The following is a 25,221-nucleotide window of genomic DNA, read 5'->3' as shown; positions in this document are numbered from 1 at the left end:
ACATACAGAATGGGAAAAGACTGTCTAGGAAGGAGTACGGCAGAAAGGGATCTAGGGGTTATAGTGGACCACAAGCTAAATATGAGTCAACAGTGTGATGCTGTTGCAAAAAAAGCAAACATGATTCTGGGATGCATTAACAGGTGTGTTGTGAGCAAGACACGAGAAGTCATTCTTCCGCTCTACTCTGCTCTGGTTAGGCCTCAGCTGGAGTATTGTGTCCAGTTCTGGGCGCCGCATTTTAAAAAAGATGTGGAGAAATTGGAAAGGGTCCAAAGAAGAGCAACAAGAATGATTAAAGGTCTTGAGAACATGACCTATGAAGGAAGGCTGAAAGAACTGGGTTTGTTTAGTTTGGAAAAGAGAAGACTGAGAGGGGACATGATAGCAGTTTTTAGGTATCTAAAAGGGTGTCATAAGGAGGAGGGAGAGAACTTGTTCACCTTAGCCTCTAAGGATAGAACCAGAAACAATGGGTTTAAACTGCAGCAAGGGAGGTCTAGGTTGGACATTAGGAAAATGTTCCTAACTGTCAGGGTGGTTAAACACTGGAACAAATTGCCTAGGGAGGTTGTGGAATCTCCATCTCTGGAGATATTTAAGAGTAGGTTAGATAAATGTCTATCAGGGATGGTCTAGACAGTATTTGGTCCTGCCATGCGGGCAGGGGACTGGACTCGATGACCTCTCGAGGTCCCTTCCAGTCCTATAATCTATGAATCTATGAATGCAGCACCAAGGGACAATGTTAAAGATGATTTTGACAAAGTTGGAGGTGAAATTAAATAGAAATGCAACCATTTACACTAGGATTGAAGTTGGCCCAGAATCTGTGTGTGATTCTTGTGAATTTGCTTCAGCTTCAGGATCGGTTGTTCCCTTCTGTCCTGATTCACAGTGACTTGGTAATCTTTGGGGCAGCAGTTCAAATTCTAATTTAGTGAAAGTGGAAAAATGGCCTGAAAATACTCATTCAGATTTGAAAGTCAACCAGGTTTGTGACCTCTTGTGTTTGGTTTTCCATGTATATTTGAGTGTTCAAGGTTTACTAAGACAACAGTCCTGAAGGGTGAAATTTGTGTTAGTGCAAAGGGCCAGTAAGAGGCCTAGGCACCACCTAAACCTGACTTGCCCTGGTTTGAGAATTTAAGCAGTGCAGAGGCCTTATGCTGGCCCTCTTAACAGAGGTGTACTTTAAGTCTGAATAATCAAATTGTTACCAAAAGCAAATTTTGATTATGTATTTGGTAATAATTTTTCACTTGTTTCTTTGTTGGTTAGTTACATAATTTATCCAATCAGGGAGCAGATTGGACATGACTTAGGTAGCTAAACAGCACAGTGCAGGTGTTGGATATTTACAACACACTCTTCTTGATCATGTTTGTCAAAAACTACAGGAATCATATTCAATAGTGGATAATTTTGATGATTTCTTGATCTGCTTACTGACAGTCTGTGAAATTCCCTGAGTAAATTATTCATTGCTGATTATTCACTCACTCCAGCGAAAACATCTTCCTTCTGTTCATGGATTTGGTAGTAAGAAAATACTTACAGCCAAGTGAATTGGTTCATTATGCTCATCTAATATCTGCAGGTCCAAATTCCTCTTGAGACTAGTGATTCAGAAAGCCATATGGGATTTCCAAGCATGACATACAACAGTTGTAACTTGAAAATTTTGACAGTTTTTCTGTGTGTACTTGTGTTCTAGGGGCAGTTTTGTTTTTGGACTCTATATTAAGGAATGTAAAGCCAGATATAGGAAGGAAGGTGTGATTTTCCATCTGCCCCTCCCAAATATGGATATCTATGAAAAATAAGAGATTGCATGGACTTGCCAATCAGCTGGGAGGTATATTTCCATGTAAAGAAGATTGGGAGATTTGAAATAGCTCAGTTGCTTTCCAACTCCTGTTGTCTTGTTTTAATAACTTAAATGTCTTTTTGACTATGCTAAAATAAAATAAAAAATAGTATCCTACAATGTTTCAGCCATGTAATAATCCTTGATTTCATTCTGACGCAACATCTACAGTGCAACTGGGGATGCAATTTGGGGCTCATTTAGATGTACATATGGTAGTTTTAATCTAGGTAGCTCACTAAAAATAACAGTGAGGACATGGCTTCGGCACAGGCTGTACAAGCTTATCTAGCCCCCATCAGGTATGTACTCATGTTGCTAGCTCACACTGAAGCCTATGCTGTCATGTCCTCACTGCTATTTTTAGCAAACTAGCTATACTAAAGCTAGCACAGGTATGTCTACACAAGCTGCAAGTTACACCCTTGGTTGCAAGGTAACCTGAATTTTTCTTCCACCAGAAGAGCAGTTTAGGTTGGGGCTGGCTGGGCATATGCATCAATAGAGAGGTAGGAGAAAAATTATCTTAATGGAGCTGGATTGCTATTCATTTCAGATCAAACCTGTACAAAAATATTGCTGTTTCAAAGGTATGTCTAGTCAGGGTTTTATCTGCTCTTGCCACACATTTAGGATGACACTTACACACACAACATTTAACGGCACCATATTTACCTTGTTTATGCCCTACATCCTGCATTCTTTTGTCCAGTGGTGCACTATGATTGACGAAAGTAGCTGATTAAATTGCTCGAGTGGACAGCGAAATTTGCAGCCTGGCAGAGTGAGCGGGTGGGGATCTTTCAAAGAGTGATTCCGATAGTACATTTCAATGGTGTATTGCCTGAGTCACAGCACACAGATAAAAGTAAAATTAGGCACACCTTCTTTGAAGTTGCAGTGTTTGGACCCTATTAAATGCAGTTAGACCACGGACAAGTTTGATACACTTTTTTTCTAACTCTTTATAAAAAGTGCCAAATGGAATGAATTATTAAGAGAAACAGTGCTTTATTATCCGAGACAGGGACTTGCAGTCCATGTGCCCTCCTGTTAGTAAGGGTGTCATGGGTAGACTAGAGAGGTATATTTGGTCTAATATATATACAAGGTCTAAATGAAATATTGATACATAAATGTCTGTAAAACATTATGGATCAACTTCACCTCTGCTGTAACACAGAACGAGTGAATTTTATCCTATACGTTAACATTTAAATTTGCCTTTATATGTAGATATTGAGAATCAAAAAGATTTACTGGCATTAGTTCATCTAAGCTGATTTTCCTGCGCTGACCTGACTGATTTTCCTGTACATTCTCAAGGTGTTTTGTTCAGTTAATTTTAATAACTTATTTTGAAACATCACCATCTTTCCTTGGAAGATTTGTATGTTCTCTACTTGAACTTATTGTAAGGGCATTTTTCATGGGGGTGGGATTTTAAAAGGACCCAAGGGAGTTAGATGCCCAACTCCTATTGACTTTCAGTAGGACTTGTGCTTCTAAGTCCTGTTAGATGCATTTGACAATCCCACCTGGTATCCAGCCATTTTGTATGACATCTAGTATCCCTGAACTAGCACTAGTCATGTGTCTGGAAAAAGCTGTTCCTTCAGCCATGATTCTAGAGGGCCCCGAGGCACCAGAATTGTGTGATTTCACAGTGGAAAGGGTTTTGTGAGTCAGGGGAGGGTGTTATGTTGCTCTGCTCCACAAGGGTTCCCTGTGTCCCCAGCATGGAGGGGGAAATTTGGGAGCTGAAGGGACCTGGGGATCCTCAGCTCTACATATCCACTCTCAGTGGAGAGTCAGAGGACTGAGTGGCAGTGGGAGCTGAGTAAAACCTCTCACCGCTGGAGGTGGTCCTAGAACAGGGTTGAAATTCACTGGTAGGGAAGCTTACACTGTAGGGAGAGACTTCAGGCTCTAGGGCTGTGAACCTGGTGCCTTTCACAAGCAGTAAAGTCACTCAGATTATAATAATTAAGCTAATACCATGATCCCTATTATTATTTAAGGCCCCATATGTCCAGGCAGCTCAATATTGGCCACCAAAAGCAGTTTTATTTATAAAATACTCTGGGGCTTCAGTAAATTGGTTTTTAAAAAGTACATTTCAGTAATACAGCTTTATCCAGATACTTACCCATCCTTTTCCTGGTAAAGTTCAAAAAAATGGCAGGCACTGTATGGAGGGAGTTTTCCATTGAAAACATTGAGTGCCATCTGTAAGGCAACAATGGTAGCAGCGTGCTGTAAACAGAAGGAACATTCCCATTAAAGAATTTCTGAGAATGATGTGGTCACTACTGAGCAAACATTCAATAATTTCTCCACCAGTTAAGCTGCACAGTTCACTTTACTTGCACAACTCCATGAATAAGTACTTGGTCTCTGATCTCTGTATCCTTGATTATTCTTATTTCAAGAAAGCTTTGAAAAAAGTTCGCTTTTTTTCCTGGTGTGGAGATACCTATGTGATAAAATGCATTTATATCAGCCTTCCGGGACTACTACTCATATTCCAAATCTCAGAGCGGGTTCAAATAGTTGCCATTAAAAATAACAATATCAACCTGCCAGAGAAATGTTTCCTTCTTTTCATCCCAAATATATATTAATTTACCCAGAATCATGCTGGCCTGAGGCCCAGGACTGGCAATTATCAGTTCCAGTCCAATGGTAGACTTAGGCCTAAATTTTAAAAGTGGCCTTCAATTTTGTGTACCTCAGTTGTTAGGCCAAACCCTTTCAAATGTGACCTCTAATTCTGGATGCCCAACCTGAGACATCTCACGTCTGATTTTCAGAAGACCTGAGCACTTGCAACTCTAGTGAAAGTGCATGGGAGTTGGGAGTATTCCATTCTTCTTACAGTCAGGCCCAAGCTTTCTCCAGTTGGGCATCCAGAATTAGAGGTCAGATTTGAAAGAATTTGGCCCTAAGATCCAACATCTCACAACCTAACTGGGCTATAAATAGTTTTTGCCAAGTAATCCAGGACTCTCCCTGCCTACTGGGAGAAGGTGCATGCTCTGTGCAACAATAGAAAACCTCAGTATCTAAGACAGCCAGTCCAGCACCTTTTAAAATCACTACATTTAATTAAAAAAAAAAAGCAGCAGTAGGCTGGTTTCTAGATCAAGGATGTCCTATTGGATCAGTTTAAGACCTTGGACCAAGCCTTTTGATTTCTTTACTAAACAATCAAAGCAGCTTAAGAATGAAGTAAGCCACTAGGTTGGACTGGGAAATGAGATGCTGTATGTATTTGAGCTACATTTTCCAAAGTAAATCATGATGAAATGGTTAAAGCTAGACCCAAAAGAAAGAAAACCCAGTGTAACTGTTGTTAGATGCAGGAAATGAAGGTCCCATGTCTTTTACTATAGTTGACAACTTCAAAAATCCAACATAAAAGGAAAAGATCACTCACTCCAGAATAGATCATTATCTTTCGCCGGTTGGAAGGCTTTCTGGCAGTTGAGAGATGTTTGAGAATATCTTTTAAAAGAACACCTGGAAGAAAATTGGAAAATAGTGACAACAATGGTATAGGGAGCTTGTATTAATGTTGATATTCTTAACACAAGGAAGTGCTTAAACACATGATAGATTAGTTAACATGTGTTTATAGCTACTTTTTGAAGTTTACTGATGAATCTGACCCAATCTTTGTATAAATAATGGGCTTGATTGTGTTCCCACGTGCACCAATTTTAGGGCCAAATTCATTGGTAGATCCCAGTGGCTGAAAGCAGCCATAAACTGGTTTAACGGGCTGGTTCACAAGGGTAGTGTAAAGAAGCCAGAGTGTATTGGTGAGTCTGGCCCTCTCTTAGTAAAAAGAACAGGATTTGTTAGTCTCTAAGGTGCCACAAGTACTCCTGTTCTTTTTGCAGATACAGATTAACACGGCTGCTACTCTGAAACCTCTCTTTAGTGTAACTCTATTGTAACTTCCTGATTTCCATGGGTTCAAGTAAGAATAGATGATCACCTTGTAATAAGTGTATATAGCAGCTTCCATAGTTCTAAATATGATATGAATTCCAGTGTTGACTGTACACCCTTTCCACTCTGTTTCCTATCACGCTCTCACCCCACTTAGAATTATGTATTTTTGCTTACCTCCCTGGAGTCGGGACTTCTGTTTTTGTTTGTGGAGCCCAAATTCTGCCCGTAGCAGCAGTTCTGTGAGCTTTAGAAGCTTGGTCCTGACACCATGAGTGGCCCATGATGGTAAAGTGTAATTGTTGATCTCCTACAGCAAAGAAGGAAAACAATGATTTTCTCTCTGATTTCTACCAGATTGTGTTGCTTCCTTTTGTATTGTTACCAACAGCAAAGCTCTGGTACATTCAGGTACAAATCCTGAATGTTTAGACCAAATTAAAGATTTCTCTTTATTTTATATTAAACTAAGGACCAGACACTGCACAGGGGTGGTGGAACTCTCATTTATATCAATATATTGCTCAAAGACAGCAACTTTTAAAGGGTAAGAAGAGATGGCAGTATTCATGAAGACCAGGAGGTGGCACAGCACTAATAGGGAGGGATATGCAAAAATGGCTGCATGTATAGTGGATGATCATCATCAAATTATTAAGGATGAAGCTTGTGTCTTAGTGAAAATTTTCTATTGTCAGCAAGTTCTTGGGCCACATCCAGAAGCCCTTATTCAAGCAAAACTTACATGGCAGTCAAGGCTTTTCGGCTTGGCAGCTCTGAGAAATCAGTGAGCCAGAGAATGGCTCAAACTGCCACATTTATATCTGCATTTTGAACAACCTGACCTCTGGTGAGGGTTGGGGATCTGGAGATAAGTTCTGGCCCATTTTACACCAACTCTTACAGATGTTGCCTCAATTCCCAAAACAAAGTAGAATGAGGCTATGTTTGCCTCTGGGGCTGGAGTCAGATATGTTAAAGGCTACCACAGTGAAGAGGTAGGAAATGCACACAATGCTCCAGATTTGTACTGAACTGAAGTCCTGTTTAACAAAACCAGCCTATTTTGTCATAACATAGTGTACCCTTATCAAAGTGTGACAATTTGTGAGCTAAACAGTGGGAGCGTTCTCAGAACTACCTGCTTCCATTCTACCTGTTATGTCCTGAAGGACTTGCTAATTAATGACAGGATTTGTTTAAATAGGAGAAACAATGGATCATGTCAGGTTAAATCAGCTCAGGTCATAATGTATTATTTATTTCTTTAACAAACATGATTTGTTTAGAAAGAAGAGGACATACTAAGTGAATATTGTTTCATACCATTGCTGCAGGCAAACAAGTACTTGTGCCTTTGGAGTTACCTAGAAGTCAAATGGCATGTGACCATAATAAATACTATGGTGAGGTAACTTCTACCGTGGCTGCATGAAAACAGCTAACAAGACTCTTTTTGCACAGCGGGTGGAGTTGTTACTTTTGTGGCAGGAGCCCCAACTAGAGTCCCTGTTAGGGTGACCAGATGTCCTGATTTTATAGGGACAGTCCCGATTTTTGGGTGTTTTTCTTATATAGGCTCCTATTACTCCCCCACCGCCTGTCCCGATTTTTCACATTTGTTGTCTGGTCACCCTAGTCCCAGCTGAGCAATGTGAAGGACCCATACTCAGAGTCCAACACTGGAGGAAGTACTCTACTAATTAGTTAAATTCTCTCTGGCATAAGGGCCCCTGATGACAGACAAGGATGGGCAATTTTGTAAGTTTACCTGATGGAATAAACTCCTGCCTCAGAACACCAATGTTTGCAATACAGCATTGTGGCTTTGCATTGGCACATCACTGTCTGGTATGTGGTGATGACTTGCTGCAACATGCTCAAGTTGCAGTTTCCCATTACGTTGACATTTCATGGGTCATTGAACTAATGTAGAGATCTGGGAAATGTCCCAGGTGGGATTGCCTTGGCAAAATTGGGACTATCGTGGAAAATACAGGACAGATGGCAATTTATTGCATAATGTGATACAATTGGGTAGTTTGCATCCACAATGTAATCTACTTTAAAACTGCTTTAGTCTTCTAGGTAATATGCCAAACAGTTATTTAAATAAAAGAAAACAAACAAACAAAACAACAACCAACAACTTACATTGCAAGACCTTGCAATTTTTGTTTGCTCCTGCACTGGAAGACACAGTCCCTCTGCTTAGAACAGCCTCCCAAGCAATATTCACCAATAGACTTCTGCCTTCTTCAAATTACTGCTATAATCCCACTTGTTCAATGAATCTTACAGGTGTTTCCATTCACACATTGCTCCATTTGCTACTACCTAATTATTACTGTACCTGCTTGCACCATTTGACTCTAAAAATCTTTGAAGAGGAAGATTATATTTTCTGGGCCAATCCATGTATTTTTACTAATATAAACGCTATGCATCTTTATGGTGCTGTATAAATAATACAGCAAGCAGGGGGGTCTAAAAGTTACCTCATCCTTTCCCTTCCAGAACTGTGGTGATAATATGATTGATAGACTTTCTCAGTGGTACTTAGGGCAACAAGGAAGTTAACACACAAAAAAAGCTATGTTGGCATAGAACTGGATGAAGGATATGTATGTCAATTATTTGAAGCAATTGGTCTAGTAAGAATCCCTAGCTCTGGGCATTCTAAAACACCTATTCCTTGCAAACGTATAGCTTTTTTCTAACCACTAAGGAGCAGAGGATGAAGTTTGTAAATCAATCCTCCTTGTACTGTAGCATGTCTGAATTGGATCTTAGGGGAATTTTCTTATATACTTTTACCTCACATAGTAAGGTGTCATATATTTTTATAATTCTTTCAGTGTTCAGCCTCTTCAATGGGTATCCTGTGTGAACTGCTAAAAATCTCAGAAATGGCTGGAAGACAAAAACAGCAAACATGTAAATATGATGAAAGGCTTTTGTTTTGCTCATTTATGACATTCCTATATAACACCTTAGTGGTATATGCTATTGTTATAGAAAGAATAAAGACAGACCCTGTCCCAATGAACCTACAGGTCAGGGAGAGATGACTACAGGCAAGAGGAAAGGATGTTTACACACAACATGGTTGAGGTTGCTTGTCCCATAGGATATATACATCACTAGTTCCCCTTCTAAAAATACTGATTTTTTTCTTCTTCTTAGATTGTTGTGGGAACGTGGGACACTGTAGGAGGAGAAAGGGGTTTTGAGGTGGGATCTGAAGGAGCAGAGGGAGGCTGCATGACCTACTGTATCAGGGAGGAGATTGCAGACATCTGAGGAAACATGGGGAAAAGCACCAACGCACTTTGTGGGAAAGGGGTAAACAGGACCATGTGGAGAAGCAGAACTAATGCAAAGTATGTATCGAGCAGGAGAGTGGCAGGAGACAAAAGTGAACAGTAAGCAGAGGCAGAACTGTGTAAAATATGAGAAGATTGAATGTGGTGCCACGTTGCAGAGCCAGTGAAGAGCCTGAGAAGGGATGATGGGGTCAAAGCAGTGGAAGATGATAGTTTGGCAGCAATATTTTGGATAAACTTGAGGTTTAGAAAGCGGAAGTCAGGCCAGAGAGCAGGAGGTTGCAGTGGAGCTGACAGAAGATTACCCCAGTCACGGTAAGGGTTTTGATAGTTGAGATGTGGAGGAAGGGAGAGGCATTTGAGATGTTGTGGTGAAAGAAGTGAAACACTTGAGCAACAACCTGAATGTTAGACGTGAAGGGGAGAGAGAGGTGTTCGAGACTGTAGTGAAGTTGTGGGAATTTTCTAACATGACAATGAGAAAAATTAGTGAGGAGATTTTTTTGGAGGAGGAGTCATCTGAGCTAGCAGAGGAGCATGTGGGGAGAGATGTCAGAGGAGGTGTTATGCATGTGAGACTGAGCAGAGAGAGGGAGGTGAGTTTGTAGCTGAGCTCAGTTTTGTTTAGATTTCCACTAATCTGGTGGCCAAGAGTTTATCTTCACTAAAATTGCACCTGTCATTTGGTGTGGATAGGCCAGCCAAGCAAGTTTTATAATTTCATAATCAGTTAGTGGGTATAATCTCCTTCCAATATGTGGTAGTTAGGCCTGTTAATTTTAGTAGGAATGAAATACCTGCATTAAAAGGAGAATATACAAATGTGATGTTTTGTACCTTGTGGGAGCACCCTACACCCCCCTGTTCATCCTTATAATATGATTGTGTGGTATCCAATACAAAGTTTGTCATGTCGGCTGTCTTTGGAAGGCTCATGATGCATTGAGCATTGTTGTTACAATGATGTTATAGGTTGTAATTTCATGTATATAGTTATGAGGCTGAAAATGTGTCCTCATGGCTTAAAATAAGCCCAGGCAAAAACTCCCCAAGAGCAGAGGGGCAGTTCACACCTCATCAGGGCATGGATGGGACAAACCCAGCACAGCCTCACAGGAACAAAGGACACTGGCCTAGGCAACAACAAAGGATCTGTTGGACTCTCGAGTGAGTTACCTCCCTTCCTTTGGTCAGTTTGGGACTGTGATGAGGTAATGCTCACCTGACTCTGAAGGGGAGGGGGGCAAAGCCAAGAGGGAAGAAAGGACATGATAAAAGGGAGAGACATTTGCCATGCTCTTCCTCTCTCTTCCACCTACATCTACAGACACCACACCAAGCGAGTGAAGCGCTGATCAAAGGGAGAGCCTGGCTGAAGAGCAACCAGCCAGCCTGTAGTGAGAAGCATCTAAGTTTGTGAGGGCACTGAAAGTGTTAAGGTCAGCTTAGAATGCTTTTTGCTTTTATTTCATTTCACTAAATCTGACTTCTTGTGCTTTGACTTATAATCACTTAAAATCTATCTTTATAGTTAATAATTTTGTTTATTCTACCTGAAGCAGTGTGTTTGGTTTGAAGTGTGTCAGAGACTCCTCTTGGGATAACAAGCCTGATACATATCAATTTCTTTGTTAAACTGATAAACTCATATAAGCTTGCAGCGTCCAGCGGGCATAACTGGGCACTGCAAGACGGAGTTTCCTAGGGTTGTGTCTGGGACCGGAGATATTGGCTAGTGTCATTCGGTTGCACAATCCAAGGAGCAGCTTACATGTCAGAGGCTGTGCGTGAACAGCTCAGGAGTGGGAGGTTCTCACAGCAGAGCAGGGTAAGGCTGGCTCCCAGAGTCAGGGATTGGAGTGACCTAGCAGATCACCAGTCCAGATAACACCAGAGGGGAACATCACAGTGGTGCAGTGAGCAGGGCGCATGTGCAGCTTGTTACTACAAGTGAAGTTCACACTTTAAGCACTGATATTTGTGATTTTTAGTGAGTCTTAAGTGCAATGGCTAAGAACAGTCAGGAGGAGGTCACAGTTTTGTTATTTTCTTTTTGCTTATTTCGGGAAAGGGAAGTAGAAACAGAAAAACAGGAAAAAGAATGAAAGCAGTGAAGCAATTGCAAAGTTGGAGCTTTTTAGGCTGCAGTCTGCAGAAAAGGAGAGGGAGCACCAGAGATTATTGCAACAGAAAGAACTGGAGATAAAGAGAGAGAGAGAGAGGCAGCCAGAGAGGAGGCTGCACACAGAAAGGCTATGGAGGCAGAGGCAACTAAGGAGGAGGCTGCACACAGAAGGGTCATGGAAGTGAAAAGAGAGAGAGAAGAAAGAGAAGGAGAGAGAAAACACCAGTTGGACCTGCTAGAAAAGCAGAATCAGAACCTCCCGACCCCAACAACTCCCATCACTCCAAAAATCCACAAATGGGAACACTTATGTCCTGCATGCAGTGGGATGGGAGGATGAGGATGATATTGCTGAATATATGACTACCTTTGAAAGGTTGTGTGTAATACATGAAATCCCTGATGATAAGGGAGTTCCCACCCTGATTGTGAAATTAACTGGTAAAGCTCGAAATGTATTCAATGGAATGCCTATTGAAGATGCTTTAGACTATTGTAAATTTGAAGATACTGTTTTACGAAGTTTTCAGATTACCCTCGAAACGTATAGAGTTAAATATGGGAATCTTAAGAAGGATATTGGTATGAGTAAAGGGGAATATGTCAACAAAATGAAAGATTTGTTGGGAAAATGGGTTGGGATAAAGAGGCAGCAAGTTTTGAGGGAATGTTGGATCTTGCTGCTCAAGAGCATTTCCTAAGCATATTTAAGGCTGATGTAAAGCAGTGTCTATGGGACAAAGATGTAAAGTCTGTGGATGAGATGGCTTTTTTTAGCTGATGCCTTCTAACAGAATCAGGCGTCTATTGAGGGCAGGCCACAGAAAGAGGGGTTTAAAAGTGGTGGGAAGGGAGGATCCCATTTTGCCCCTTGGGAAGAGAGAAGGGGTTTGGGAGCCTAAATATTCTTTTACCCAAAACCATTCCTCTAACCCTCGTCACAAATCTCCTGTAAAAGCAGAAGAGCCCAAAAGGTGCTATCAGTGTAATTCCACTGATCGCCTGAGGAATAAATGCCCTGTGCTAAGAGGAAGCAGGCAACCAATAGCTCATGTTAGTTCTGCTGTCCTCAACACAGAACCCCGCCAAGCAATTGAAACCTATCATATTGCATTTGTGAGGTTAGTCTCTGCAGAACCAGATATGGAGCATGTTAAGGCTGTCCAAATTGGTGGCAGGGAATACTTGGGGCAGAGGAATACAGGGGCCCAGATCTCTCTAGTTAAGCAGAGTGTGGTCCCAAAGGCCAGTATGTTGCCTGGCCAATGGCAGAGATTGTGGGCGAAAGCAGATTCCTCGTACCACTAGCTAAAATCCATGTGGTTTGGGAAGGTTTGGAAAGTGTTTTGACTGTGGGGGTAATAGAACACCTCCTAGTCAACCTGCTTCTTGGTAATGATTTTTTTCCGTGTAGCTCAGGTTAAAGCATTTGCCTGCAGCAGGAGGGAATTTTATGCTCGGACCCCCAAGGGAAAGAGTAAGGTCTCAGGAATTGTTGAGAGAATGGGAGAGAATCTCCTTGATTCTTCGGCAGCAGGGGGAAGCCACATGCTTCTGGGTGGAGGGTGGTTAAGACCAACTCCTGCACTGCAACTGGAGACAACACCACATCAGGAAGGGATAGGGGTGTAATGCCTGCCAGAGAGAGAATTATCCAGGTTGTTAGCTGCCAGTAGGTTGCAGCTGAACCAGAGGTAAAACCGGCTCAAGGGAGCATAGAGTAATGTGTCCCAGAGGAGAGCCCAGAGAAGGGGCAGTGGATTTCAGGAACCATTAAAGTAAGTGAGGATTCCTGTGACTCTGTAACACAAGGAAGCAGTGTGCTTCCAAGTATGGGAGGGGCTGAGACTAGCTCCTTTCCAGCAGAAGGCAACATGCCCTCAGGCACAGGAGCAGGAGAGATGTTGTCAGCGATTAAGGAAACTTTCCCAGTTGTTAGCTGGCAGAGTTCTGCAGATGAACAAGAGACAGAACCCTTCCTGGGGAGCACAGAGAAATGTGTCTTAGGAGGGGGCCCAGAGAAGGAAACTGGAGATGGAATAGTGAGGATACAGGAGTGTCTCCTCACTGGTCACTTGGGGCAGGATACCCAGGACACTAGGAGGATGGCTGGGTCAGCATCTCTGCACCCAGGCACTCAGCCTGTGACCCTTGTTTTGAGAAGGAACTGTGTAACTGACCTCCTGGAGGGGAGCTGTCACACAGCTGACTTCTCAGGGACAGAGAAAGGGGTGGCAGAGGGTACCCCAATCCCAGTTCCAGTTTTTCAGGATGCTATGTCTGATAAGTTTTGGAAAGTAACTGTCTCTCTTTACATCAAGATGCAGCTCCAAGGCCTGGGATAACAGAGGAGTTGAGACCAGGAAATTGCCAGGTGGTAGTTTGTGAGAACACAAACGACCGAACTGACAGGGTATGTGTGTTTCCCCCCCAGGCTTGTGAGAGACAGGGAGCAATTATGAGAAAGCTGATGGGAAAAGGTGCATCTGATCAAAGGGTAAACACACCTAGCCCAGAGAGCACAGATCACAGCCCTGTAGGGGGCAGGGAAGGACTCAGTGCTGGGAGTGGGAAACACAGGGTAACCCCAAAAGCAGAACTGGACTTTCTACATATGTACAGTCCTGGGGTTGGGAGACCGCTCCCCAAAGGGCAGCCAATGTGAAGGATCCCCCTGGACCCTTATCTGGCCAGTCCCTGAGATATCAAAATGCTAGAAACATGATTAAATTAAGAGCCCACACAGAAGGAAACACTGGAGGGAAAGAAAAGCCAGTGACTGATTACATGGGAGAAAGTCAAAGGACACCATGGGTAATGAACAAACTAACCTCAAACTACGCTATCTGAACAGAGGGCATGATATCATAAAGATACTTGTAAACGCACATCTGTGATAAAAATTTTGATATTAATGTTAAGTTTTGGGGATAAGAATTTTGACACGGATGTTGAACTGTATGATAATGCTATTTTCAATTAATACCTGTAAACAGGTTTAAAGCTTATCACAGCAGAGAAACCATAAAAAACCTGATTTGCTGTGTGTGATTGGGGAAACTGAGGCATGCTGCCTCATGGTCTTAATGGCTGTATGCCAAGAGAGCTATAACACAAACTGTCTTTGAGCTAGTCAGTGACTAACCCTCTTGCAGTAAACTAAGAGGAGAGGTGTGATGCTCTGTACCTCAGGGGAACACCCCCATGTTCATCCTTGTAAAATGATTGTGTGGTATCCAATGCAAAGTTTGTCATGTCGGGTGTCTTCGGAAGGCTCATGATGCATTGAGCATTGTTGTTATAGTAATGTTACAGAAATGGTATAGGTTATAATTTCATGTATATAGTTATGAGGCTGAAAATGTGTCTTCATGGCTTAAAATAAGCCCAGGCAAAAACTCTCTAAGAGCAGAGAGGCAGTTCACACTTCATTAGGGCATGGATGGGACAAACCCAGCCCAGTCTCACAGGAACAAAGGATGCTGGCCTAGGCAGCAACAAAGGATCTGTTGGACTCTCGAGTGAGTCACCCTCCTTCCTTTGGCCAGTTTGGGACTGCAATGAGGTAATGCTCACCTAACTCTGAAGGGGAGGGGGGCAAAGCCAAGAGGGAAGAAAGGACATGATAAAGGGAGAGACGTTTGCCATGCTCTTCCTCTCTCTTCCACCTACATCTACAGACACCACACCAAGCTACTGAAGCACTGATCAAAGGGGAGAGCCTGGCTGAAGAGCAACCAGACAGCCTGTGGTGGGCAGCAGCTAAGTTTGTAAGGGCATTGAAAGTGTTAAGATCAGCTTAGAATGCATTTTGCTTTTATTTCATTTGACCAAATCTGACTTATGTTTTGACTTATAATCACTTAAAATCTATCTTTATAGTTAATAAATTTGTTTGTTCATTCTACCTGAAGCAGTGCGTTTGGTTTGAAGTGAGTCAGAGGCTCCTCTTGGGATAACAGGCCTGGTACATATCAATTTCTTTGTTAAATTGACAAACTTCTATAAGCTTGCAGTATCCAGCGGGTATAAGTGGACACTGCAAGACGGAGGTTCCTAGGGTTGTGTCTGGGACTGGAGGTATTGGCTAGTGTCATTCAGTTGCACAATCTAAGGAGTAGCTTATATGCCAGAGGCTGTGCATATGACCTAGCGGATCACCAGTCCACATAACACCAGAGGGGAATGTCACAATGAGGTCTCTTGATTTCCATTCTCTTGTCCTACCATTGGCTAATGCTGTCATGAGTGACAGTGTGATGAAGTCTAGTCCGCAAACTGACCCTGCAAGAGCTGAATTGGGACAGGTGGTGCCAATAAGTTAATTAGGCTGCAAATAGGGTAGTTTTAGGCTTGCAGCAGCTAATTAGAGAGAAGCTCACCTGTGAAGGACACATGGGGCTTCTAAAAAAGACAGGAAATTGGAAGCAGAGGGTTCTGCTGGGAAAGTGTTTGCAGTTATTCCTGGGGAGAAGGGAAGTGTGTTTGAGGGTGCTGCAGTGATGAGTTTTCCTAAAATTACTCCCTGGGATGAAGGAGTGAAGAGACTGGCAAACCCAGAGAAGTGGGGAAGGCTAGGATATATGGAAGCAGAAAGGGGCAGAGGATGGATCTTGGCTGCTGTGTAGAGGTTCCCTGAGTTGGAACCCAGAGTAGAGGATGGGCCTGGGTTCCCCTGCCTGCCATTGCAGAAGTGGCACTGTGAGGCAGTGAAGCGGAAGACTGCTTGATACATTTCCTGTGGAAGGGCAAACCACATTAGTGACCTAGTCAGATGGCTGAGTCACAAAGAGGATGCTGTGGTTTCTGGAGTGAGACAAGGGCTGCCTAGGAGAAACTGACTGGGTGTTACCACAGGAAGGGGCATCAGCCTGACTGAACTAAAACCCAGAACCACCAAGAGGCTTCCCTGTCCAGTGGTGAGTTGAGCAACCCCTTACCAACAGTTTTTAATTAGACTTTTTCCACAATTGAAAGCATGTGTTCTTTACCCTGTAGTGCTTCAAATGTCTTCGAAATGTCCTTGTTGCAAAGGTTTCTTTCTGAAGTTCGTTGTATCGTGGGCAGTTTGGATAAGGTAAGTGTAGCAACTAAAACAAAAAATACAATGGATTAATTAGGCAAGGTGTTTCCTATTTGGCTATTTAATGTTTTTTCATGAGATTCCATTTTTCATGTGTGTGTTAGTTGAGCCAAACTGTACCGGGGGGTTGGTTTGTTTTCCAGTGGCTTTTGCCCCAGGTTAAGTATAATAGCCCTATGGACTCACTTCTGTAATAGAACTATTAAACCTTTATGGAAGTCCCTGCTTAAAATTAGAACATAACCAGTCAAGGTGAAATCCACACCTGTGCAGAAGGTTGTTGCAAGCTCATGTTCTGCTTAAGCCTTCAAAATAGGGCTTAAGTGGTGCATATGCCTTTTGCTGGCCTTCTACATGGGTGAAATAACCCATAATGTTTGGTTTTAGAGATTTTAGAAAACTTTGTTTACTCTCACCCCAAGCTAAAGACTGTTTAGATTATATGGTCTAAGAATTGGTATTTGTGTAATCTGAGAATTTTTATTTGAAATTATCTGCATTAAATTTAAATAGTAAAAAACAAAATTACAGCCAATTTGAAATGAAGTGGCATGTATCTGTCCTACTGACATGTGTTTTGTCCTCTCTCACAAAATAATTAATAAAACTATGTGTAGCCACACAATTAAAACAAGAGCTTTAAATAAAACCTTGGACAATTGAAGAGCTAATTAGCCTGAAAATATGCACACCTACGTTTTTGCTGCTTTAAAAATCTACTTGTTTGAGCCATGTCATCCTGAAATCTAACCACATGTTCATGAATAGATATGATTTTTCTTGATGTAATTGAAAACTAGCTTTGAATAGAAAGACACTTGTGGAGTCAAGTCTGCTGTATATTCATAGTAATGTAAAATGTAATAAATAATGTGGGTGGGGGGAATCACATCTACATTTGTTTTCCTATTCATGAGAATTTTTTTATTAACTTAGTTTCTAGTGACTGTAGTACAGTACTTGCAATGGGCATCAGACCAGGGCAGCATTCAGTGGTCAAGATAAATAAGGACTACAGCAATGTTTTTCAGTAATTTGATTCACTTGTGTATGTTATATGGCCCAGGGTATGGTTCTCTGATCACTTGGATAAAAATGTATGAGACATTTTGCTGAATTTGATACCAGTGCTCTAGGCCACCTATTCTCAACCAGTAGGGTACACCTCCACTGAGAGCTGCAAAATTCCTAGGTGTGTAGGATTCAGTGGGAGCCTGAGAAAGGGAAGGAAGGAACAGCTCACATGCTTCTCCCTACTCCTGCTGCCATCTGTGCCTTGCTCCCTTCAAGGCATATCTTCCCCTTCCCTGCCCAAGTCCCAGCTCTGGGCAGGGGAAGCAGCACTTCAAGTGGCTGTGTAGCTGGCTTGATCACATTCCCTTGGAAAAGTGTTCCCCACTCCTCAGAGCAGAGTACTGTGTGGGTCCAGAGAAGAAGAGAGGGAAAGGAGTGATCTATTTACCTCACCTTACCCTCAGCAGCACCAACCCCAACTTTTTTTTTAAAACTAGCAATTGACAAAATAGCTAAAACATTATCCCACAATCCAAATATTACTGTGGGATATGGAGAGACATGGGACAATTCTTTTGTCATAGACCAGAAAAGATTGAAGACCACAGCCCTAAAGAGTTGTAGGGGGAAAAAAGTACTTTCCTCTCAGCTCTCAAATGGAGCAAGCTATTTTTAGTCTCTGTGTGAGCCAAGAGAGTGGGTTAATCTGTTACCAACTCTGAGTTGTGTTCTCATACAGTGTGGGCAAACTCACTTCCTTAGATTTTAGACTTAGATCTTTCTATTTTCATTAAGCACAAGGCTGTGTAGTGGAATTCTCTTCTTGAGGAATCTCAACATAACAGTGCTGCCCACACTATCAGTTCTTAGTGCATGATGCCTTAGCTTAGTGTCACTTTCATCCACTTCATTCACTCTTCATCACATATTTTGGCTTTCTGATAAAGCCAAATGGGAAGCAGAAAGTCCCCAATTTGTACTCACCTTGTCATGTGACACTGGCACAGTGTGAACTGGGATTGGCTGCCAAAGGATTTTGGGGTTCCAGACCTGATTACCAGCCAGTGGATACAGTCCAGCAAGACTTGCCTGGGCACTCATAAGAGTTGGATCAGCATCTGTGCTTTGAACATAAATCTGGAGCAAGGATAGAAAGAATTATTTCTTAGTGGTCACTAACAGAACCCTGCTCCTGTTAATTGTCTGACTTTTAGTGGGAAAGGAGGGAACTTGAAATGGGAAGGGAGGGTTGGCATCCAAAGGGCCAAAAAGGAAACATGGGATAGAGAGGAAGCAGTGAGTTGGAGCAGGAGCAGGCGTTGGGGCGGATAGTGAGCTGGAATGTGATAGCAACCCCATCAGAAATTCTAGTGGAAAAAATTCAACTGGGTCTAGTTGGCCAGCTAGCTTTTGGGATTCAGCAATGGATATGATGAGCTACTGGACCCCCAAATGAAACAGACTAAGATATCAAATAGTGAACAGCCAAGAGATTCTAATAGCGTCTTATGAAATTTCCAGGTGAGGTTCTCATGAGGACGAGAGAGGTGGACACACATTGTTAGTGGCTGAGGTCCACAGTAAGGAGGATGTGGGGTCTACACAGGAGGGCTTATTGCATCACTGAAGAGAGGCTACTATTAATGAGGCCCTAAGGCAATGATCTCTGTATTCACGGGAATCCAAGTACAACACCAATATTTTTCAGGTGTTTTCGGGCTCACCCAATACCACAACTTTCTGTGTAATTTGATTTCTTGCCAAACCTGATATACCGCTGAAGTGAAGATCACTCTGCACTAACTCTTCAGTTATCTTTCTATAATGAGTAAACTTGAACAAAATTTGGGCCACAACCTCAGGGAGTCTGAGAACCCTGAGAACTGCTGTTGACTTCAGTGCAAGTTAAGGTGCTCAGCACCAGGCAGGATCAGACCCCTCAAGTCTTAAGGAAGTCCCATTAGTATGTAGAAAAAAATGTCCTTCATGCTAATTTTAATACTTGCCTCAAACTGGTTGTAAACGGTACTCAGGAAATGTTTATATCTCTTCCGCATGTATTGCCCAAGCTCATATTGCCGCTGTATTCCAAGCTGTGGAAGCAACAATATTGATGAGTGTCATTGTAAGGTAGCTGTGGATGTGTAATTCAGGTTTAGCTGATTTTTAAAAAGAGGAGGGAGCAATAGATAAAATAAATCCTATAGGTTATTTTCTTCTTTTTGATCTGGCCAAACAGGATGCCCTGGGATATTTTTAAAATAAAACCAAGAAAACCCACCCCAAAACATCACATCTCTGATTACTGTATGTACAAGAACCTTAGCGAGGCACTCATGCTTCCCCTATCCATGTCTTTCTATCTGATTTATTTTAAATCTTTGTCCGTTAGGTATCTCAACATTTATGCTGCATAGAATCCGAGCTATCCAAGAGAAACAATGTTTCTCCCATATATGGTAATATATAATGAAATACAGTACATCTGTAGTCCTACAATTTGAAGATACATAGTCATAAGCACAAAAATCAGGAAATGCAACAGTTTTTAACCTCAGCATGGTATTATACATTTTAATAATATTGAAATTAGTGGATGAAAGCAGCTAAATAAATCCATTATTATGTTGTTTATTATTATTACCTTGGATCCTGCTACCAGGCAACTCACATGAGTAAGCACTATTCACATCCTAATTAAGAAAATATCTTAAAATATTTGCATAAGGGGGGTGGGCCTGGAGGAAGAGGGAAATACTGCAAAGTTAACATTGATGTTGCAAGCTTGGCTTTTGCACTTCCTCACTCTGACTGTAATTGTGAAACATTAGTGTTGCATGAACATAGTCCTTTCAACATTTAATTTCTTTGCCATTTAAAAAATGGGGAGGGCGGGATTGTTTGGGATTAAGCTACATTGCATACAAATACAATTTACATCATTGTAGTTAGCCTTTGAAATTTATATCTTATTGAACTGAGCAGGATGGGGTAGGGATGAGTTCCCCTATTTCTTGTTATTTAGTTAGATCAGGGGTTCTCAAACTGGGGGTCAGGACCCTGCAGGGGGTCACAAGGTTATTACATAGGGGGGTCACGAGCTGTCCACTTCCACCCCAAGCCCCGCTTTGCCTCCAGCATTTCTAATGGTGTTAAATATATTAAGAAGTGTTTCTAATTTATAAGGGGGGGTCACACTCAGAGGCTTGCTTTGTGAAAGGGGTCACCAATACGAAAGCTTGAAAACCCCGGAGTTAGATGCAGTTTTCTGTAAATTGGATTAAAAAGGCAGCAGTGCATCCGTCTGTATTGTGATGTTTGCATTGTCATCATAGACAAAGAGAGAAATTCAAGACCTGATCCCAGAAGGTGCTGAGCACCTATTCGGTGACTGGAGGCTGAGGATGCTCAGTACCCAGTTGGGTAGAGCGCTTCCTTTGTTTCAAATGAAATATTAGCACCTGTAGATATCCGAGACCATCTGCACAAAAGACTGTTCTGCAAATGTGACCCCGACTTTCATAGATTTTAAGGGCAGAAGGCACCATTATGATCCAGTCTGATCTGTATAAGGCAGGCCATAGAATTTCACCCCATGGTTCCTGAATTAAGTGCATATCTTCTGGCTGAGCTAAAGCATCTGTTTTAAGAAGACATGGACTCCTTCCTCACCTAAAGTCTTAATCAGAATCTGTCACATTTGTATGTAAGAGATCCCAATGGCTTGTTTACCCTCAGTATAAACAACTCACTCCTTATTTCTTGTCTGAATTTGTCTAGCATCAGTTTCCAACCCCTGGGTCTTGTTATGCTTTTGTCTCCTAGATTAAAAAGCTCCATGCCATCAGAAATGTTCTCCTTTGATCAAGGCACTTCTTAACCTCCTCTTTAAGCTAACTAGCCTGAACCTCTTTAGTTTGTCACTGGAAGACCGTTTTTTCAGGTGTTGAGCCATGCTTGTAGCTCTTTTCTGAACCCTATCAAATTTATGAACAGCCTTTTAAAATATGGATACCAGAACTGCACACAATATTCAAGTAATGGTCTCACTAATGCTGTGTACCATGTTAATACAACATCTTTATTTCTACTTAATATTCCCCTGCTCATATATTCAAGTATTGCATTTGCTCTCTTACCACTGAATCAAACTGGGAGCTCATGTTCAGTTGGCTATTCACCATGACCTCCAAGTCCTTTTCTGAGTCATTGCTTGCCAAAATACATTCCACCACCTTAAAACTTTACCATGTGAAAGACAATTTCTGTTTCAATATGGGCCCCTGTATAGCCAACAAACCTTGGTAAGTTGTCCAAATCCCTGTGGCCATGCATTTTTCTTGTGTTTATCATTTGGAAAAGATTCACACGGGGTATGGTCACCATGGCGAAACACCTGACAAAATAGATTGAATTCCATTCACATAATTGTTTCTTTTTATTAGAAGTAATTATTGCAATTCCAGCAGTGTCTTCATTAATAGTTAGTGCTGAATATGCTGTGTACTAATACACAGGGCCGGCGCAACCCATTAGGCGAGTTAGGTGGTCGCCTAGGGTGCTACAATTTGGGGGGCGGTGACTGCGGCGGTATTTCGGTGGCGGGACCTTCCGCTGCCTCTGTGGGGGGCGGCATTTGGGATGGGACCTTCCATCACCTAGGGCAGCAGAAACGCTGGCAGCGCTCCTGCTAATACATCTATCATGTGTTTATTGTCTATAATATCTACTGCTAATAAATAATTATTTGTATTACAATTGTGCCTAAGAGCCCTACTCCTAGACCTACAGTAACTTATTTTTTTAGATTGTAAACTTTACATGGCATAGGGACTCTATTCTTCTGCATTTGAAAAGTAGCTAGCTCAGGGTTTTGTTTGCAATCTGTATAAGTTTGTATAATAGCCTTATATATCATATGCCAGATCTATTTTGGAGAGGTAGGATAAAATAGGAGGTATAGGTCACACTACATTAAGCGGGCAGGACAATAGTATGAAAAAAAACTACCAGTCACATTTTTCTTGATTAAAAACTTACTCTAAGACAGTAGTGTGTAGGCAGGCAGACATCAAATATTGCAAGTATCATCATCTAAAATCTAAACTCAGGGAAGATAGTTGTGAAAACTTTGAATCTATCCTTAAGTCCCTTTTAATTCCATTCCATGTTATAATCCTGTATAATTCACTTGACTACACATACATATTAGTCAATCACTTTAAAACTATATATGACACGTTAATTCGTTCCCTGAATCATCGAAGTAGAAATACAATTTAAGAATACATCTAAAAAAATAGTGATTTAAATGGATGTGCTATGTCCAACATAGACCATATTCAGACCTCCTGCAACCAGGGCAACTTGCAAATCAACACAAGTTGTGTCAACTTCCAACAGGCCTGCATCTGGGCTGTTTGAATGAATAAACAAAAACAGATGTGTGCTGCATTGTTTAATTACACATAAGGGCGACATTGCTTTCCCTTGAGACAATAAATTAGTTCCAAGGCAACGAGGAATTCTCCACTAAGTGAACATTATTATGGCATCTCATCTATTTCACAACTTTAAGTGATCATTGCAGAATGCCTCTTTGGATGTCACCAATAAGGCACTCACTGTAAATCTTCAGTATCACCTGAGATTGCAAAAAGGAAGCAAAGTTACAAAATGTTCTTTGAAGTTTGGGACTTTGTTTATTTTTCTATGGGAAGCGATAATACAGCTTGACTATTCAGGAAATATTGAAATGTCTACAAAACATTTCCCCCCTGGGGAACACTTTCTAACTCAAGAAGAACAATAAACCACAGGTGCTGGAAGAAATTACTTCCATTCACATAGTGAAATTAACACTGCCATCTACTTACTACAGACACAAACTTCAGTTTTCTTTTTGCAGTGGTTTGGTGAAGCAAAATGAAGAAAAGACTCAACAAAAAGCATAAACTCCAGACTCCACATAGCAGCCGTCTCACTCTCATCCTTGCAATAGCTTAAGAATGTTTTGTACACCAAGTGCTTGGACTGGACAGAGCCCTACTGCAGGTTTGACATACAGTTAGATGAATAAGAGGGGAGGAGTAAGTCTTATGTATTATGAATTCTAGAAATGGACCATAGCCCTGCCTCCTGCTCACCTTATTCCCCTTTTGGGTTACTTGCACCCCAGGGGACTTGTGATGGGAGCAGGGCACTCTGCTGGTATCCAGGATGCGTGTGATAGAGGGACGCCTTTGGTCCCATGCACCCTGACAGTGCACCTGGACACAAGCTGACCATGAGTGCTCATACTGTTTAAACTAAAGCCGAGTAACACCATCATAGATCTGTTTATGCTGTTGCATCTTTATAAATGAAAACATTGCAAGTATACTGGTGTAGTTTTAATATGCTGTATACAAAAGTCTCTCCCAAGATAACTCCCACCACCCAACAGCTGAGAAGCAAACCCATTTTGTCTCAGTACTTTGTATTGAAATGTATGCAGCTGCAGCAGCGGCGGTGCTGGCAATACCCAGTCTTCCGTTATTGGATCCCTTTGGGCATTTCTAGATTTGGCTGTGGGCGTTAGGAGAAATAAAATAGCAGATATCTTTATTTATTAGCTCTAAATTAACTGGCAAGAATAAAAATGTGTCCAACTTCCCACCTCATGCAATGGATTGATAATATCTCCAATGGCAATGGTTACTAATTTCTCTAAAGAACTTTTCCCTAAAGTGCCATCAATCTTGATAAATCTTTCTTTGCTTGTTAACTTTTCTTGTAGCAGTTGTACTTAGTGCCGCATCATATGTAAGTCAGAAGATGTTTCTTTAATCATCCTGCTATTTGTCAAATTTAAAGAAAAAGTATCTGGTTTACAACCAGGGTCAGCTGTGACACTAGAGCCTCTCCGGGGATAGTGCTTGGAGTGTGCTATAGACCGCCGGGATCGACCCAAGATATGGATAAGGAACTATTTAATGTGTTTAGAGAAGTAATTACTAATAGAAACTGTGTAATTATGGGGGACTTTAACTTCCCAGATATAGATTGGGGCACAAACGCTAGTAGTAATAATAGGGCTCAGATGTTCCTAGATGTGCTTGCTGATCAATTCCTTCATCAAGTGGTAGCTGAACCGACGAGGGGGGAGGCCATTTTAGATTTGATTCTGGTAAGTAGTGAGGACCTCGTTGAGGAAGTGGTAGTGGGGGACAATTTGGGCTCCAGTGATCATGAGCTAATTCGGTTTAAAATACATGGGAGAAGTAACAGAATTAAGTCAAAGACTAGGGTTTATAATTTTAAAAAGGCCAATTTTAACAAATTAAGGGGACTGGTAAGGGAAGTGGATTGGGCAAACGTATTAATGGATCTAAAGGCAGAAGAAGCCTGGGATTACTTCAAGTTAAAGATGCATGAGCTGTCGGAGGCCTGCATTCCAAAAAAGGGAAAAAGATTACAAAGCAGGAGATTTAGACCGAGCTGGATGAGCGACCGACTCAAAGGGGCGATTAGGAAGAAACAGAAAGCATACATAGAGTGGAAGAGGGGAGGGATTAGTAAAGAAACTTACCTTAGCGAAGTCAGAGAATGTAGAAATAGAGTGAGAAAGGCCAAAGGCCGTGTAGAGTTGGACCTAGCGAGGGGAATTAAAAGCAATAGTAAGAGGTTTTACAGCCACATAAATAGGAAGAAAGCAAAGAAAGAAGAAGTGGGACCGCTGAAGACTATTGCCGGAGAGGAGATTAAAGACAATCTAGGCATGGCGCAATATCTCAATGAATATTTTGCATCGGTGTTTAATGAGGCCAATGAAGGTATTAGGGATACTAGCACCACTACAGAGGGG

General features: G+C 41.7%; 1 protein-coding gene across 1 annotated transcript; it reads right to left on the bottom strand.

Annotated features, from left to right (window-relative positions):
• Nucleotides 1-2,557: 2,557 nt before the first annotated feature.
• LOC117871560 (prostatic acid phosphatase-like) lies at nt 2,558-23,453 on the bottom strand. Its single transcript, XM_034759385.1, has 10 exons — nt 23,252-23,453; nt 21,676-21,771; nt 19,382-19,468; nt 18,360-18,512; nt 16,270-16,368; nt 8,645-8,740; nt 6,005-6,137; nt 5,310-5,392; nt 4,020-4,126; nt 2,558-2,714 (listed from the first exon to the last, which is right to left on the bottom strand). Exons 1-10 carry the CDS (start codon nt 23,363-23,365, stop codon nt 2,558-2,560), a joined length of 1,125 nt encoding a protein of 374 aa, XP_034615276.1. The 5' UTR covers nt 23,366-23,453.
• Nucleotides 23,454-25,221: the final 1,768 nt, after the last annotated feature.

The sequence above is a fragment of the Trachemys scripta genome, chromosome 2 (genome assembly GCF_013100865.1).
Source record: "Trachemys scripta elegans isolate TJP31775 chromosome 2, CAS_Tse_1.0, whole genome shotgun sequence".
Classification (NCBI taxonomy): Eukaryota; Metazoa; Chordata; order Testudines; family Emydidae; genus Trachemys; species Trachemys scripta.
The sequence above is the reverse complement of the archived record's forward strand: the minus strand, read 5'-3'. Positions and strand labels throughout refer to the sequence as shown.

Coding starts and splice junctions, on each gene's coding strand:
- LOC117871560 (XM_034759385.1), bottom strand. CDS start 23,365: ATGAGAGTGAGACGGCTGCTATGTGGAGTCTGGAGTTTATGCTTTTTG. Junction 21,772..23,251: donor AACTGAAGTTTGTGTCTGTA/GTAAGTAGATGG, acceptor CTATTTTGTCAG/GTGTTTCGCCATGGTGACCA. Junction 5,393..6,004: donor GAAGTCCCGACTCCAGGGAG/GTAAGCAAAAAT, acceptor ATTTTCTTCCAG/GTGTTCTTTTAAAAGATATT.